This window comes from Tinamus guttatus, unplaced genomic scaffold (genome assembly GCF_059628265.1).
Source record: "Tinamus guttatus ecotype Peru unplaced genomic scaffold, ASM5962826v1 Tinamus_guttatus_pri_ptg000004l, whole genome shotgun sequence".
Classification (NCBI taxonomy): Eukaryota; Metazoa; Chordata; class Aves; order Tinamiformes; family Tinamidae; genus Tinamus; species Tinamus guttatus.
The window spans coordinates 2699549-2715554 of NW_028288538.1; the positions used below are offsets into that span (position 1 = coordinate 2699549).

The following is a 16006-nucleotide window of genomic DNA, read 5'->3' on the forward strand; positions in this document are numbered from 1 at the left end:
TGGAGACTGTGCTCCAAAGACAGTGTTGGAAAAGGCCAGGGCTAAACAGCATCTGCTCAGCAGGAGTGAATTCTTGAACCTCTTTACTGTCCTGGTCTGTTAAGGAAAGGGATATATACGTATATATGTATTTTTCAATGAGGAGCAGATGCAGCATCTCAAGTGTTGTCCTTGTATGTGATGTTTTTGAGCGCTCCCTGGTCCTCCCAGGAATTACATCACTGTTTATAACTATTCTGATTATTTTGAATGACTAAGGCAATAAAGATGAACTGTGTGCTCCCTGTCAGACTCCCAAGCTTATGTCCTGAAGTATCCCATGAGGATGTCTGGGAACAAGGGGCAGAGAGAGGCTGTCCCCACTAATAAATCATGCACTAGCAGTGTGGCTGAGAGGCATCCCGGGCCGTTATCCTTCTCGGGGTGGTGCTATTTGTGTATTTGGCCCTCCAAAGCCCACACACTTTGGTTGCTGTTGCTCAGCTGTGCTGTGGATTGGGGTGCTGGGCTCAGTCACTGGGTTTTGGGCCCCTTAGCTTGGCTCAGACCCAGGCAAGTGCTGGGCAGAGATGGCACCGAAGCGTGACTGGGACGAGCCTGTCCTCGAGGAGCCCTCACCCTGTCCCCAGGCACTGCTGCCCCAGGACGGACACTGCCACCTCCTGCTGACGTTGTGCTTGTCCCCGCCAGGTACATCCGCGCCGACCACGTGGTGCGTGCCACCACGCTCACCAGCGCCTGCGCCGACCAGCACGAGCAGCACGTGGTTTACCTGGAGCACGTCGTGGTGCGCGTCAGCATCGCGCACCCCCGCCGCGGGGACCTGCAGATCAGCCTCATCTCCCCCGCGGGGACCAGGTCGCAGCTCCTTGCAAGGCGGTAAGAGCAGCTGCCTGCGCCGGAGGGTGGGGAAAAAGGGCAAAATGCAGTTTGGGAAGGCGGCATTCCCGGCCTGGCCTCCTCCCTCCTCCAGCAATGCTGGGGGCTGCTGCCAGAGCACACACGATGGAAACAGCCTTGTTCTCTCCGTGCTGGGCTAGGAGAGCGAAACCAATGGAGACAGCTGTGTCTCTGTTCATGAAAATCTAGGAAAGAAATTGTGGCTCTACCTTCCCTGAGCTGAGTCAGGCCTCTGGCATCCCAGTCAGTGGTCCCTCAGTAAACTGCGAGCCATGAACATAAGTGTTTATGGTGATTTGAGGGCTCCCAAGTGGCTGTTGAGCAGCTGTTGGCAGTGCTGCATTTCGTCGTCTTGCCTGTTGCCTTTCTCCAGGAATGGAGTTTGCCTCACAGTTTATCTGTAACCAGGAGGAGCAGCAATGCTGCTTCCCCCTTTCTGATGACTCTTTTTTCTTTTTTTTTCTTTTGTGTGTGCGCAAGTGTCTTGCAAAATGGCATTTGCAGGTGCAAGAGCTGTTGGGGCTTGCAGGTCCTGGCAGTGCGGGGCAGGCGCCCTGCGTGCCCGAGCTCTGCCCTGAGTCCTGTGGAAGAGCCCTGTCCCAGTGGCTCTTGCAGGACACAGGACGGGGGGCAGAAAGAGCCCCCAGAGCACCCCATTGGCAGCTCAGTGTGCTGGAGCACCCCAGGTCCTTTCCTGCTTCCCTGGGTTTTGGGGGCCTGGTCTCAGGCAGCCACACACTTGCCAGGGCTCGGAGCGCCCCAGGGCAGCCAGCGGCACGTGCCAGCCGTGCTGCAGCGCACCCTTTCCCATGGGAATGCTCCCCACGGCCGGGAGCCCCGGGGCTGGCTCATGCTCAAGCTGAGGCATCAAGGCCATGAAGAAATGGATCCTTTTTTATATATTTGCTTTTTCTAACTAAGATGTTCAGCCTTGTGCTTCTGCGGGCATCACGTTAACATCCCCTCGCTCCCGTCGCAGGGTGTTTGACCACTCTAACGAGGGCTTCAAGGGCTGGGAGTTCATGACCGTGCACTGCTGGGGGGAGAAGGCGGCGGGGGAGTGGACCCTGGAGATCCACGACACGCCGTCCCAAGTGCGCAACCCCGCGGCGCAAGGTAAGGGCGGATCTTGCTTCGTGTGGCTGGAACTTGTGGCTTTTATGACTCCGGTTTCTGTGAAATGTTATTGCCCAAACTTTCATAAGCAGCTGACCTTGATCAAACCGCTTGCTCCGGAGGGGCTGGTGGCCTGGCTAAGCGTGGAGCCTGGAATGGGTTTTCTCCCGGCAGCAAATTTGCTGCAACCGAGAGCAAGGTTTCCAAAATTAAAGTGTAATGAGTCAAAATGAGGAAAGCCGAGAGCTGTAATTTTTGTTTGTTTGTTTTGCTTTTCTGCTGGAACATCTGCACGGCGGGCAGGCTTGTGCAGCGGCGCGCAGGCGAGATGCCCCTTGGGCTGCAGACAGACATCCTGATCTCCCGGCTGCCACCGCACTGGCGGGGGGCTCCTGTCCCTTGCCTGACCCCCTGTTTGTCACCAACCCTGCTGTCCCCCTGGGCCCATGGGCAAGCTTTCTAACCCCTTCCCACACGGAGGATCCGGGCTGGCGCCATCCATCCCCCCTGTGCTGCCGGAAAGGGGCAGCCACCGCACGTGATGGTGCAGCGAGGCACGGAGTGTCCTGCCCTGGGCTGGTGTAGGGGTGTTAAAATCCAAGTTACCATTGATAGAAAGCCAGAAAGATATTAAAAATGCCTCCCACGCAACACCCTGGCATAGGCACACGCGGAGGTTGATTGCACAGGAAGGTATTTCTGGGTTTTGCCTTAACCTGAATTCTTTTGAACTTGGAGTAGTGGTAGAGAAACGCCCACAGAGCTGCTTTTTTCCCTGCTTTGTATTTATGGTTTTTGGTTGATGCTTTTGCAAAAGGCAAAGTGCAGGCCTGCGGGGCGGCACGCGCAGAGCTCACACTGGAGCCTTGGAGACCTTCCCAGCGAGGAAGGGGCTGCTAGGCAGGACAGAGAGGGATGACAAGTACAGAGGAGAGCAGAGACCCAGGCAGGAAGCGCTGCGCTGAGAAAAATATTTTTCATTAATTTAATAATTAATTATGAGGCAAAGGTAATTTTCACCTAATTGGGGAAGAATCTCCCAGCCGCTGTGCTGGTAGGATGCTGGATTGCTTCCTAGGGCCTTGCTTTGCAGGAGCGTTCAATGTGTTTGTTCAGCAAATGCAAGTTAACATATTGAATCGCTCTGTTAAAGAGTCTGCAAGGTGTTTGAAGTCAAGAGGAAAAAAAAAACGGGAAAAAAAAGCGGAAAACCAAGAGAAAAACAAGCGAAGAGCAGGAGGAAAGAGGGCAGATGCTCTCAGCAAGAAGCCCCCTGGTTGTCACTTCAACCAGGGACCCCGTGTGCCGGGACGCTGCTGGGCCGGCTGCACGCCGGGCTCCTGCGCAAAGCCCGGCCGTGGCTCAAATTCTCTCCTCTCACGGTGTTTACAGCCCCATGGGGAGGTGACATTTACAGGCACTCGGATGTTATGGTTGGGAGGCCTCACCTTCCTTTGCGAGTCTTCAGTTCTCCTCTTTCCTGGATTTCTGGCCCGTCTGCCACATCCCCACGGCCAGAAAAGCTGCTCGGGATGCTTAGGACGTTTCTTTTTTCCTCCCCCTGCGCTGATACAAAAGGGGACAGTGTTCTGGGGAACTGTACTCTGCCTGCCGTCTGGTCAGACACAGAAATGCCTTAAACACCCTTAATCCTGCTCTCATTAAAGCCTCCCTCGATAGCATTGAAAGTCAGATAACAGGCAGCGCCTCCGCTTTCTGCTTGCGGGAATGAGGCCCCACGGAGATTTTTGTCCCTTCTTGCCCATGAGCCCTAGGGCCACCAAGCACACCCCGGCATGGCCCTTCTACCCACCACAGTCTCAGCTGTGCTCTGCACTGCTCAAGGTGACAAAATGCCCCAGTGCTTTAGGGTAAATTTGTTCTTTTCTGGCCTTATGGCCAAACCCTTCCCAATTAAAACTGCCTGAGTTTCCCTCTCCAATGTTTGCAGGCTCCGTGCAGGCAATACTCACTTTAAATGCTTTAAATACTTGCTTTAAATGCTTAAGCAGGTGGATGATCCTTTCAGTCTTTTCCAAGTGTAGCCTAAAGGAACTTAGTGCACGGAGAGCCAAGGTATTTGAGTGTTTGAAATATTAAGCCCTTTCTGGAAATGCAAGGATTAGTAGTTAAACCCAAATGCACCGTGGGCTTGAAATAACTTGATCTCCGAAGTATTGATTGGGAATTAAGAGCCCCCACAAAAAAAAAAATCCATGTTGAAAAGAAGGAGCAGCGCTTCATGGAGCAGGTAGCAGAGCTCCCCCTCGCTCCCCCAACACTGTGCAGGTTGGCAGAGGACCCCTGTGGCTTTTTTTTTTTTTTTTTTTTGCTTTGTAGCTTTTAAAGCCAATGGTTCTCTCTGTACTTTGGGCATGAGGTATATGGTGGCAGTGTGATTTATCAGACAAGAGTTACAGCATTAAAAAATTCCCCTCACACATATGTTAAACTGTTGCCTCAGTTCAGACAGAGCTTGGTGGGCTAAGGAAGGTTTCTGGTTTTACTTTTTTTGCTTATCGCTGTGTAAATGGCTAAGCCTGCGCCTGCTAGGAGATGGTCGGTGTCCTTGTTGCTCCCTGCTGCCGCCTCCCTCAGTTTACCCCTAAATGGTGCTTTGCCTGCAAATCCCCTGAGCCTCCACGGCTCCAGAGAGGAGAAAGAGGGTGGGAGCGTCAGGCAGATGCGTGAGTGGGTTCTTACCTTGCCTGTACTGCAGGGAAGCTGAAGGAGTGGAGCCTCATTTTCTATGGGACGGCCGAGCACCCCTACAACACACTCAGCTCCCACCACTCCCGCTCGAGGATGCTTGAGATCTCGGCCTCGGAGATGGAGCCGTCAAAGGCCGCCCTCCTCCAGAGCCAGATGGAGATTGTGGAGGAGGAGGAGGAGTATGCAGGTAAGCGATGAAGGGCTGATGGGGCTTCCCGCAGCACAGGGACTGTCACAGGCTGGGGCAGCGCAAGGCAGCAAAAAGCCAGGGCTGCCCTGGGGACAGGGAAGGAAGGTCAGTGCGACCTCCCTTCCCAGCCCTGGGAGATGGCTCAAGCCTGGGCACAGCACAGCTAAATCCTGCAGCCCTGCAGGCTCTGGCAGGGCTCTGAATCCATCACTCCAAGTCTTGCTGCAACTGAGCAACCTGGTGGTTCTTCCCAGACCCTGTTTGGCTGGGTGAGTTCGCCCAGAGCCAGGCTGTGAGCAGCCAGATGGTGTGGGGCAGGAGAGCAGCTTGATCCACCCTCCGGCTCCCCTCCGTGGTGCGAGCGGCGGCAGAAGGGAGGCCGGATCCGGGACGAGCACGCTGGAGCACAGAGCAAACCAGCCGCGTGCAGTGCTGCCGGGCCCCGGCCGCCCGCTGACGGAGGCATCGTGGCGAGGGCGGAAATTAGAAGCTAGGAAAAACACCCCGTTCCGGTGCTCCTGCCACAAATTGGCGGTGAAGACGTCTGGGGAGTAAAAAAAGATCCTGTGCCCGCCTCCCCCACCGGACACGGGGAGTGAGGGAGGCTCCGGCCGGCTGCAGAGCTGCCCGCGGCCGCTCCGACGGGGGCTGCCGGGGCTGGCGCTGATGCCGTTGTGGGCACCGCGGCGCCAGCCCGAGCCGGGCACGTGTGGGCAGGCAGTGCCGTGCAGGCCCGGAGCGCTCGGGGTGTCTGCGTGCTCGCCCCCGACCACAGCGTCCCCCGGCAGCCCGCTGGCCTGACCCTGCCGGGGTCTGGGAACGTGTGCGGGCCTTAATCACCACAGCTTTGCCCTGGAGACGTTGCTCATCTGTAATGGTTTCAAAGGCCCCGTTCTCTCTTCCAACGCAGCCCCAACGTGTGTTTGCCTGGGGGACGCTGAAGGAAGGCAGCGTGGGATGGTTACTGGGGAGGATGAAAGGAGCAGGGGGAGGCGAGCGGCCCGGAGCGGGAGCACTGCAGCGGGGCACGGGCTGCCTGGCCAGCACGGGAGGACGCAGGGAGGCGGGAGAAGGCTCCTTGGCTCCCTGCCCTCTCTGTAGGCTGGAGAACCCGGCTTGGGGTCAAGGAGGGAGTGTGGTTGGGAAAGGGCAGCCTCGGAGACTGGGCTGGGGGCACCTTTGCAGCTGGAGCTGGCTGGCGGGCACAGGCAAACACTCTCCCTCGCCCTTTTGAGCCAGAGGTGCTACAACAGTCTGCTGTACCAAAACCCAAACCAGAAGAGCTTGGAAAAGCTCATTCAGCAGACATGTCTCCTCTCTCGAAGGTCTGTGCCATCCTGAGTGCGGTGACCAGGGATGCGACGGTCCCAATGCCGATCAGTGCTTAAACTGCATCCACTACAGCCTTGGGAGCGTGAAAAGCGGCAGGTAACGGTCTCCTTCATGTTCTCCTCCACATGCTGCTCAAATTAAAAGTTGACCCCACGTGCAGGAGCACTCATGGAGTCACTGATGGGCTCAGGAGCCCAAGAGATGGGTTGCTGAGGTCCCATGTGATTTGTGAAATGCACCTTTAGGGTCCTGAATGTCTTTGGCTGTCGTGGGGAAACCCTAATCTGGCCGAAGCAGTTGGTGGTAGAGTGCAGCTGGACAGAGAACTAGGTGCAGGACACTGGCTGCCTGACCAAGCACAGCAGCTCCCACCTTTTTCTGGGTTCCTTCCTGCAGGATGTGTGTGAGCTCGTGCCCGTCAGGATTTTTTGGTGACAAAGGCGCAAGAAGGTGCCGGAGGTGCTACAAGGGGTGTGAAAGCTGCCTCGGGAGGGGCCCGAACCAGTGCACGGCATGCAAGCGGAGCCTCTATCACCACCAGGAGATGAACTCGTGCGTGGTGCTGTGCCCGCCCGGATTTTACTCTGAGGAACGTAAGGACTCCTACCACCTGTAAATGGTAGCATGAGGATATGCAGGATTTAATTCTTGTTTAAGTGCTATGGATGGCAGAAATCACCTCCACCTCTGGGTTCCGGCTTAGAAATACACCCAGACGTGGATGTGGAGGAGGAAAAACTCGGTGTGCAGAGGCTAACCAGCCACCTGGGCAAAGAAACATCCCTTGGGCTCTGAAGCATGTTGAGAATCTAAGCCAGCCTGGTTTGGTCACATAAATATTCGCTCCCTCTTCTTTTGAATATTCCCGTTGTCTGAACGGGCACTTGGAGGTCATCTGCACTAGCAGGGGCTCGTACGGGTGGGTGGAGGACGTGCATCTCCTCCCCAAGTAGCTGCTGCTAAAACCATGTTGGGCTGCAGCTCTTCATGGGGTTCTGAGGCTGTGACTGCAGCTTGCAAGTCTCTGTCCGGGTTTTATTCTCACTGACTCTCTCTGTTTTTTGAAAGGTCAGAAACGCTGTCTTAAATGTCATCAGAGCTGTAAAAAGTGTGTTGGCGAACCAGATAGATGTACTGCATGCAAAGATGGATTCAGGTAAAATACCAGCCAGGGCAAGTTTATACCTTCAGCATTTGTACATGGATTTTAAATTTGGGAAACTGATGAGAAGCCTGCTGCTGATGGGACATCAGAGGATGAATTAGCTAAAGATCTAGATCCTATTTCAGTGGTACAACAGCTGGGACAAAGTGCCAGAGGTTTGGGCATTTAAAGGTAGCACCCCAGTCCCTCTCTTAGCCAACAAGAAGAGTCTGAATTTCATTTCCTTTTCTCCAGGGCTTGCTGCTATGGCAGGTGCTGTGCTGTGGTCAAGGACAGTGTTTGCTAAAATCCCAGGGGAAAGGGAGGTAGCAATTCCCTGTGGGTTGGCTTGGTGCAGCACCTGCTGAAATTGTCCTTCCACGTGGAAGTGTCCTTCCAAATTTGGTGTCCTGTGAACAGAGCAGCTCCTGGCACTGCATTGACATGGAGCCCCCCTGAGACTCTGGTGGGGCTGAGCAGCCTCCCCCTGTGCTTCCCTGGAACTTCTGCAGCTTCTCAACTTCTGGACAGTCCCTTAGTGCTTTCACTCAGGTTGCTTGTAAGGCAGGAGCAAGGGCATCTAAAAAGGATACAAAAAAGCAAAGGAAACATTAGGATTGCATGTTCTAAAAGTGACATTTCCTCTCGAGTCTCAGATGGCTCCTCCCAAGCAGTCCTGGCCGAATGGGACAGTGCAGGTCACACACATTATTTTGTTTACCCTTATGAGGCTGATCCTATACATCCAGTAGCGTTTTGCTTTGCTCAAAGTGAAGAAAGTGCAAGTGGAAGCCCTTTTGAGACACAATCCATGCAACGCTTGCTTTTTATTGTCCAGTGTCCTTCCAAGCCAGGCCTTTAAATCACCTTTGTTGCGCTGAGGCACTAGCAGCCCTGCAGCAGCAGCTTTGCTGAGCATGTTCCCTCTCTGCTGTTCAGAGAAGCCACTTGGGGCCAGTGTCTGGGTCTAGAGCCCACCCAAAGCCTTCCTACCAGGCATCCCGTGTCCTTCGGGGCACGATGTCGATCCTGGCCGGGCTGGGCTGGGCTGAAGGCAGCCCGGAGCCCCCCTTCCATCCCGGCACCGGGAGCCGTGCAGGACAGAGCAGGGAGACGGCTCCAGCCCCGAGGGATGCGGCAGCCCAGCGTGGGGCTGACCGTGGGGCAGCACACAGCAGCATCTCCACGTGCATCATTATGAGAAGGAATAAACCCAAGCAGTTTAATTCCTCAAAACCAGGGGCCCTTGGAGCTACTAAAAGCCTCTTCGGAGGAGGCACAATTGAAACAATTTCCTTTTATTCCAAAGAGCCTAATGGTGCAGCAGGCCTTGTGGGAGAGCTGGGCTGGCTGCCCGTGTAGCAAAATAATTCTATTTCCTCTTGCACATTTAATCAAAGAATCAGCAGCAGTTCCTTCAGCCCCAGACAGGACTCAATCTCCTCAGTAGCGCGGGTGCCTTTGAGCTGCCTCCTGCTCCAGGGGGAGGCAGGGGCAGCCCTGCTCTGCATCTTCCCCTTTGCTTCGTGGTTGATTGTGGCTGCGGATGGTTGTGGCACAGAGCCTGCAGCCAGGAGCCCTGACTCGAGCTGGATCAGAGCGGGGAAGTGAGACAGCAGACAAGGGACAATGTCCCTGACCCCCAGAGCGTGCAGGGCACCAGCAGTGGAGAGCATCAGCCATAGCACTGCCAAATGCCCAGCTGCAGCAGCTTGCATCAAAATTCTCTTGAATTTATACTGTATCGCTAGCTCTGAGTGCAAACATCCTCTGTGCTTTCCTGACAGCCTGGTGGGAGAGAGCTGCGTGCCTGAGTGCCAGCCTGCCAGCTACCTCAGCAGGGAGCCCCGGCGCTGCGAGAGCTGCCCCGCCACCTGCCCGGCCTGCGCAGGTTCGTCTCTGCTTGCGGCCTCCTCCGTGACCCCCTTGTGCTCGTGGGCACCAGGTTTGCCAGCACGGGCACACAGGCACTGCCACAGCAATTGCAGCCAGTGCAGAGAGCCCCGGGGTTTCTGGGCACATGTGACAACCTGGGACACGGCAAGGGTCAAGACAGCCCATGTGCGGGGCAGGAGCATGCCCTGCTGAGCGGGGGCTTTGCCCTGGGTGGCTTTTCATGCATTTGTCCCAGTTCTGGGTGGCTTTTCATGCATTTGTCCCAGTTAATAACCTTGCCCGGAGGGAAAAGGCTGGCAGAAATCTGAGGAGGGTGATTAGGGCCTGCTGCTATCCTTTCTCCTCCGCGTGCTGCCAGGTGATGGGAATATATACAAATTGGAAAGGTTTTGAGGGAGTTTTAACATTTTTATTGGAGCCATTCTTTATTTCTGCATCTGTCTGAACTTTAATAAGGTTGAGGGGGGGGGGGCTATAAAACCCACTCAGAGTGCTATTAGATGGCTCTCCAGCATATAAAAATGCCAGGCATTTAATGTGCGCTATGCCCAGCTGCTGCCCAGCCAGGCGCATGGTGGGAGGCGGAGAGCAGCCGCTCGCCTCCCTGCCGGGCCTGGGAGCAGGGTCTGTCCTCCCTGCGCGGATTCCCGGGAAAGGGCACGGGAGCCACTGAGCCCTGCGGAGCGGCAGCATCGACGCAGGGCAGCCGGGCTGGAGCTGGTGTTGGGCTTGTTTCTGGCCTGGCGATGGAGGAAACTGCCTTGTGCAGACCCACTCGAGTCCCTTCCCAGCCTTTTGCCTGCTGCAGGGGCAGCGAGGAGAGCTCTGCATTGCTCCCTTGTGTCACCACTGTCACACGGGGGTGCCATCAGCCCCTGGGAGTGCTGCCTGGCACTGGCCAAAATGCCCCCTACACACACATCACAGCCTGAGCAACAGCCTTCTAGTTATTCCCCTCTACAGATCCTTCCACTTAAAAATATCTTTGCCTTCTTCACCTACTGCTATCACTGTGTTCCTATGAAAGCTTTTCTGCACAGTGCTGACTTCCATCCCGTTCGGAAGCTGCTCGGTATTCCCTTTGCATTTTGTCTTCCTCGCTTTTTGAGTGTCCAGCTATTTTCCATTGTTAATGTTTGCATCTGCCCTCAAAATCACCGTAGATCTGATGATAATATGATCTCCAGCCACTTCTTGCTCAGTCGTGTGAATCTCGTTTTTCATACGTGGCTGGATAGCACTAACTCCAAAATATTCATTGATCTTGTTGGCAACTGTGGAACTGAACTGACTTTTAATTCCTTAAGAAAATGACTCCCCTTCTAATTCTTATTCCAGTCAGTGTAAATGTACCTCACTGCGTTTATTTTTCTAGCCTTTTCTCTCCTTTTCCTGCACAAACGCTTCTGCGCTGCGGAGCAGGGAAGGCCTCTCCTAATGCCATTTTAATCGTTGGGGTTTGTCCAGCTGTAATGCAGTGTTACAACGAGGCGTTCCTGGTGCTCCCGGCTCCTCTCCGGTGCATTTGCCGCCTCCGTCCGCTCCGCAGCCGAGTTTAGCAGCTCGTCCCTCTTCCCTGTGTGCACGGCCGCTGCATCACCCTGGGAAGAGGGGCTGGGGCAAGAGCAAACCCCAGGTGTGTTTTGGAGATGCTCCAATCCCCCAGAGAGGTCTGCGTGCTCCCAAACGCCAGCCCCTTCCCTGTTGGCCGTTGCCATGTCACCGTGTCCCTTCCCAGGCTGGGCCCGGGATGCTGAGCACTCGCGCACTGTGGTGACCGTCCCCGTGGCCACCTGCCTCACACCCCTCTCCGCTGTCCCCGCAGAGCCGGGCGAGCTGGACTGCGCCACGTGCGCCCGCGAGGCCGCCGTGCCGGAGTGGCGCTGCGTCCCCGCCTGCCCCGAGGGCTTCTACCCCGGCCAGAGCCACGGGCTGCCCCACAAGGTCTGCAAGAGGTACGGAACAAGCACGGCGGGCAGCGCGGGGTGCCGGTGACGCTGAGGCTCGGGTGGCATCGCCACCACCCCGGCGCTTTCCGCAGGGACAGGCACTAATGGAGCGAAGCGGGACGGGCTCCTCTCCCGTGCGGATTTAGGAGGCACAAAGCTGCGCTCTCCCCCGCGGCAGCTGCTTGGGAATAATCTCCCCGTTCCCGGGGATTTTGGAGGAGGTGTGGGAGGAACACCGGTGTTTACACAAATATCCCAGCCTACAATCTAGCACCTGGAGGCACCTCAGGCGGGCGCTACCTGCTCCGTTTGCCCCCAGGCGCTGGGTAAGCAGCGCTCAGCCCATCCCTGCGTGGGGGCCGCGCGGCCAACACGGAGGGGGATGATTTTCTCCTGCTCCCGGGTATCGTAACTGAAAGCAGAGAGTGGGAGTCGAGTCGGCCTCATGAAAGCGAAGGATGAAAGGGGACTCTGAGCGTGTGTCTCGCAGGGCAGTAACGACTCCAGGCCAGTTCCTGCCTGCTGGAAGGTTTTCCCAGCACATCTGGCCCGTGCTGGCTTTCCAGCAAGGCGAAACCAGTGGGTGGGGTTTTCTCTCCAAGTGGAGGGTCCGTGTCCCCATTGCAGCCCTTTGTTTCCAAAGGGGATGACGGGGAAAACGGGCTTGTCCCGCCAGGTTCCAGCCATGGCAGCAGGAGAGCAGTTTGGGGCTGTGGCTACTGTCACTAGGGGCTGAGCTGGGACCCACCAAACCCATTTTTCCCAGGACAGCAGTAACTTTTGCAGCTTAATCTTCCCTGTTTTCCACAGCGCTGGTTTGCTCTAGGTTTCACCGTGCCTGCAGCCCCCCTTCCTGGGTTATTCGGGGTGGCTGAGCCCAGGGGCTCAGGCTGCTTCAGAACAACACGGGGTTTATTTCCCTAGGTGCGATGACCACTGCCTGGCATGCGAAGGGTCTGCCGGGAACTGCGTCAAGTGCAAGGAAGGTTTCAGCCTCCTCAGCGGCTCCTGCGTGACAAACGAGACCTGCACCAACGGTAAGGAGCTAGGGGATAACCCCACGCGCTGCGCTCGTTCCCCGCTTGCAAAAATGAGGGTTTCTGGGGATTCCCTCCGCAGCCTAAAGCTACGGGGCGGACTCCATCCATGGCCTCCAGGCAGAGATTTTGAATATCAGATGCATGCAAGTGTTTGCATTTCATTACATTTCAGCCTTGGGGCTAATTCTCCCACTCACTGTAAAGTTTCTTTGTCCCTTCATTAAAGCCATGTGAAGGAGCCCCTTTAAAAAGCGCCTTCTATTCAGTTCTCTTTGGATTTGCGCTGCCTGTTACGTGCAATGTTTGTTTACTTTAAATGTTAATCTGCTCTCATTTTCTCTTGTTCCTTGCCTCGGCCTCTCAGCTGACAAGACTTTCTGTGAGATGGTGAAATCAAACAAGCTCTGTGAAAAGAAGCTGTTTGTGCAGTTCTGCTGTCAGACGTGTCTTATGGCTGGGTAAAGTTCAGCAGCTGCATCCAGGACTTCCAACTGCCAGCCCATTTTTGCCAAATGTTTAGGACAAAAGTTTATTTTTTCAGCTTTGGGAGAGTTTACATGGTGCTGTCAAGCATTTGCTTGTAAGTTTGATAGCTTTAATATCACTGTTGGTGTGTTTCTATAGCAATACATTCAGCTCAGAATGGATTGTACCCTGAAAGATTAAGTCCTAAAAGGTACCAGGCAAGCGGTGATATTAACACTCTCAAACACTCCTCGTGGGTTGGGACCAAGGCGCGATCCACGCACCCAAGCTCGGTCCTTGGCAGAATTCCTGCTGTTTTACCCGTTCCGAGAGGCTGGCAGGAGCCCACGCTGCGAAGGACTGAAGACGTCGCACGTCCGTGGAGGAAGAGCCTCTCTGGCTCCGCTCTCTGTAGCCTTTTCCGATACCAATCCGCATTGCAACCAGCCGGCGCCGTGCCCTGTGCATACGCAAAACGATGAATTGGGCCGTGTGCCAGAAGCCACCTCTGGCCCCCCTTTTCGGATTCACTTGCTGTTTCTTTCTGGCCACGAACAGGGCAATAACTGGAGGTTTGAGGACCAAAGCGAGAGCTGCTCTGGGTGACTTTGCAGGGAGCGGGGTGACTTTGCGGGCTGTCAGCCCAGCGAGGCCGTCGGGGCTTCGCTCAGCGTGAGGGTGCACGTGGGCAAAACTCCGGTGCCTGTGGAGCCCTGCGGGGTCTCCCCATCATCTCTCCCAGCCTTTTGCGTTATGATCTTTTCCATATTTTTGCTGGGTATACCCACCTCTCAGAAAGTACACCCATTCATGGCAGTGATTTTCCTTCACACTGATCTGTTTCCAAAAGCAGATATTCCAGAGATCCGGCCAGGAAACTCTAAATTCTACAAAACCCTCCCAAAAACCAAACTTTTTCATGCTCTCTCTTAATACGTCATGTGATGTTTATATAATTGTGTTTAAAATATCCTTGACTATGTTGTTTTACAGATTTTTTTTTTAAAAAATAACTTATACAGTCCTTGTTTTTCTCCGTAGATTATTTTTTTGTGTAGGGAGTGGGGAATCTTTAGTGTTTTACATCCTCCTTCTCTTTGCAGCCTCTCTCCAACCTTACAGGGATGCTCTTTTCATGAGACGTATGTAAACAATTACTTCCTATGCTGCATGTTCTGATTTTCATTGTTAATAGTTTTACCAAGCTAAACATTTTGCCAATGAAATTCTCAGTACAGACTGTCGCCAGTTCCTTAGGGAGCCGGGATAATCCCTGCTTGCTTTTGGCTGTGACGTTTCGTGCCCGCGGGAGCTCACGCCACCGCGCGAGGAGGGGACACACAAAGTTGCCATCGGGCCCGATGCGAGTGGCCCCAGACCAAGCAAAGATGGAGCTTTGGGGAACTGACCTTTAAGTTAATAAACTATTGATCTCCCCCGAGAAATGAATCTGTGCCTTTTCTTTTCCCAAATTCAGTGTGGTTGCCATCCTGGCCAGAGGCAGGTGAGAACCTTTAATTTATCTTTATTCTGCTGGCCAAGGAAGCTGCCCTGTGTCCTTCATCAGCCCAGAGCATCTGTGGGCAGCGTTGCTTATGACCTGCCTGTGCCAAAACCTCACACGTTTATTCTTGTAAAGATTTTTACCTTCGAATGGGCATCTCCAGTGTCCCTCGTAGTCACAGAGCTCTGGGGCGCTCAGAAATGGCCCTATTGATTCACTATTAGTATTGATTTGGCATTATCACCCCGCCACGTCCCTGGTCACAGCTCAGAGCTCAGGCCTCGAGGACCATCCGCTCGCTGGTAAAGGCTGGGGATGCTGTGCCAGGGAGCAGAGGGAGCGCTGGAGCCTTTCGGTTTTGTGGTGGTTTTGCAATGTTCAGTGGGACACAAAGTGCCGGTGAAGAAAGAAAATAAAGGAACCCTCCCACCAGGGACGGTGCTGTGTGAGCTGTGCTGCTGTGGGGTTCCTATCTCCAAGTTCTTCACATTTATCAGGGGGTGAGTGTGAATTAATCAGCTGGTTATCACGTATTCTCATTCCTTCTGTTGCTCCAGCATTGTGTTCTGGTCTTGGGCCAAACCAGAGGTCAGAAGTGGGGTGAAATGTTCCTGGCTTCTGTCATTCAGCCTGTCAAATAAAAAGCTTTCAACTCCCTTGCTGTGTCATGTAGACCGAAATGGGAGCTGTGAATGAGGAGTCTGTGGCAGCTCTGACTTTCAGTTCTCTGGCTCACAGTGGCTGCCTGTAAATACAGTCCAGGGGTATATTTAGATGTACTAAAATGCTATAAAAAGAGACATGTTTACCCTCACATCGTTGGCATAACTTAAAATACACCGTGGGTGAAGCAATGCAATTTAAGAGGACTGGTCCCCAGCAGTCTCAGCTTTATCCTGCTTCCGCTGCCCTCGTGAAGTCCCGTCTATGCGGGATGGTGCCAAGAGGACCAAATTCTGCACAGTCTGGCTCATGAACAAAACCAGGTTCCAGCGTTTCCCAGGACACTATCTAACTCCCTCAGAAATCATTCTTGGAAAGTAATAAAATTCAGATTATTTATCCAAGCTATTGCAGCGCTCGCTCGGAGCTATTAAAGCCCCTCTGACACCACCGTGCTCAAAGGATCAAAGTGGCTGTCTCCTCGAGATAAACGTGTATTTAGTCAATCTATTAAAACACATTTCCCTCTTGTCGCTTGGCACCAGTGACAAACCTATAATAGCTGTTTTCTGGAAAAGCTTCTCAGTCTTTATCCTGACTCCTTGCTTGCCGCATGGCTGCCAGGGCACATCCACAGCCACCTGCTGTGCCGGAGCTCGCAGGTGGGGAATGTCGGTCACAAAAATCCCTGCTTTGGCTTCCCATTGCAAAGAAGGGGCGACTGAGGGCTCGCCTGAAGCCGACAACGTGTCTCTAGCCCGTAGTTGAGGGAGAAAGGTCCCCGTTTCATTTGGTTTTGTCGTACGCTGCTTGCCAGGAGGCTGCAGCTGCTTTTCGTGCTGTCTGGTGGGACTTGAGGCCCTGCGGCCTTTATCAGCGCGCGGGGCCCGAGCTGCGAGTGGCGGCTGCCGCGCGGGACAGGGATCCCTCTGCCCACGAGCCGCCGCGGCGCCGGAGCACCCACAGGGAGCCCAAAACGCCCCAAAACGCCCCGAACGGCAGCGCAGCGATCGCTGCCGGCACAGGCAGCTCTGGGCGGAGGGCTCAGCCCTGGGGCTGGGGGACACCACGGCGCCAAGGGCACCGCGAGGGGAC

At 54.7% G+C, this 16006-nt stretch overlaps 1 protein-coding gene across 1 annotated transcript in view; it reads left to right on the forward strand.

The window, feature by feature from the left end:
- Window positions 1-12891, forward strand: part of PCSK6 (proprotein convertase subtilisin/kexin type 6) — a 39131-nt gene extending 26240 nt beyond the window's left edge. Inside the window, exons 12-21 of the mRNA XM_088520818.1 lie at window positions 691-879; window positions 1880-2016; window positions 4736-4915; window positions 6244-6346; window positions 6647-6843; window positions 7319-7406; window positions 9182-9285; window positions 11116-11245; window positions 12164-12276; window positions 12644-12891. Of these exons, the coding sequence (XP_088376944.1) occupies window positions 691-879; window positions 1880-2016; window positions 4736-4915; window positions 6244-6346; window positions 6647-6843; window positions 7319-7406; window positions 9182-9285; window positions 11116-11245; window positions 12164-12276; window positions 12644-12741 (1339 nt within the window). The 3' untranslated portion in view covers window positions 12742-12891. The remainder of the gene's footprint in view (window positions 1-690; window positions 880-1879; window positions 2017-4735; window positions 4916-6243; window positions 6347-6646; window positions 6844-7318; window positions 7407-9181; window positions 9286-11115; window positions 11246-12163; window positions 12277-12643) is intronic.
- Window positions 12892-16006: the final 3115 nt, after the last annotated feature.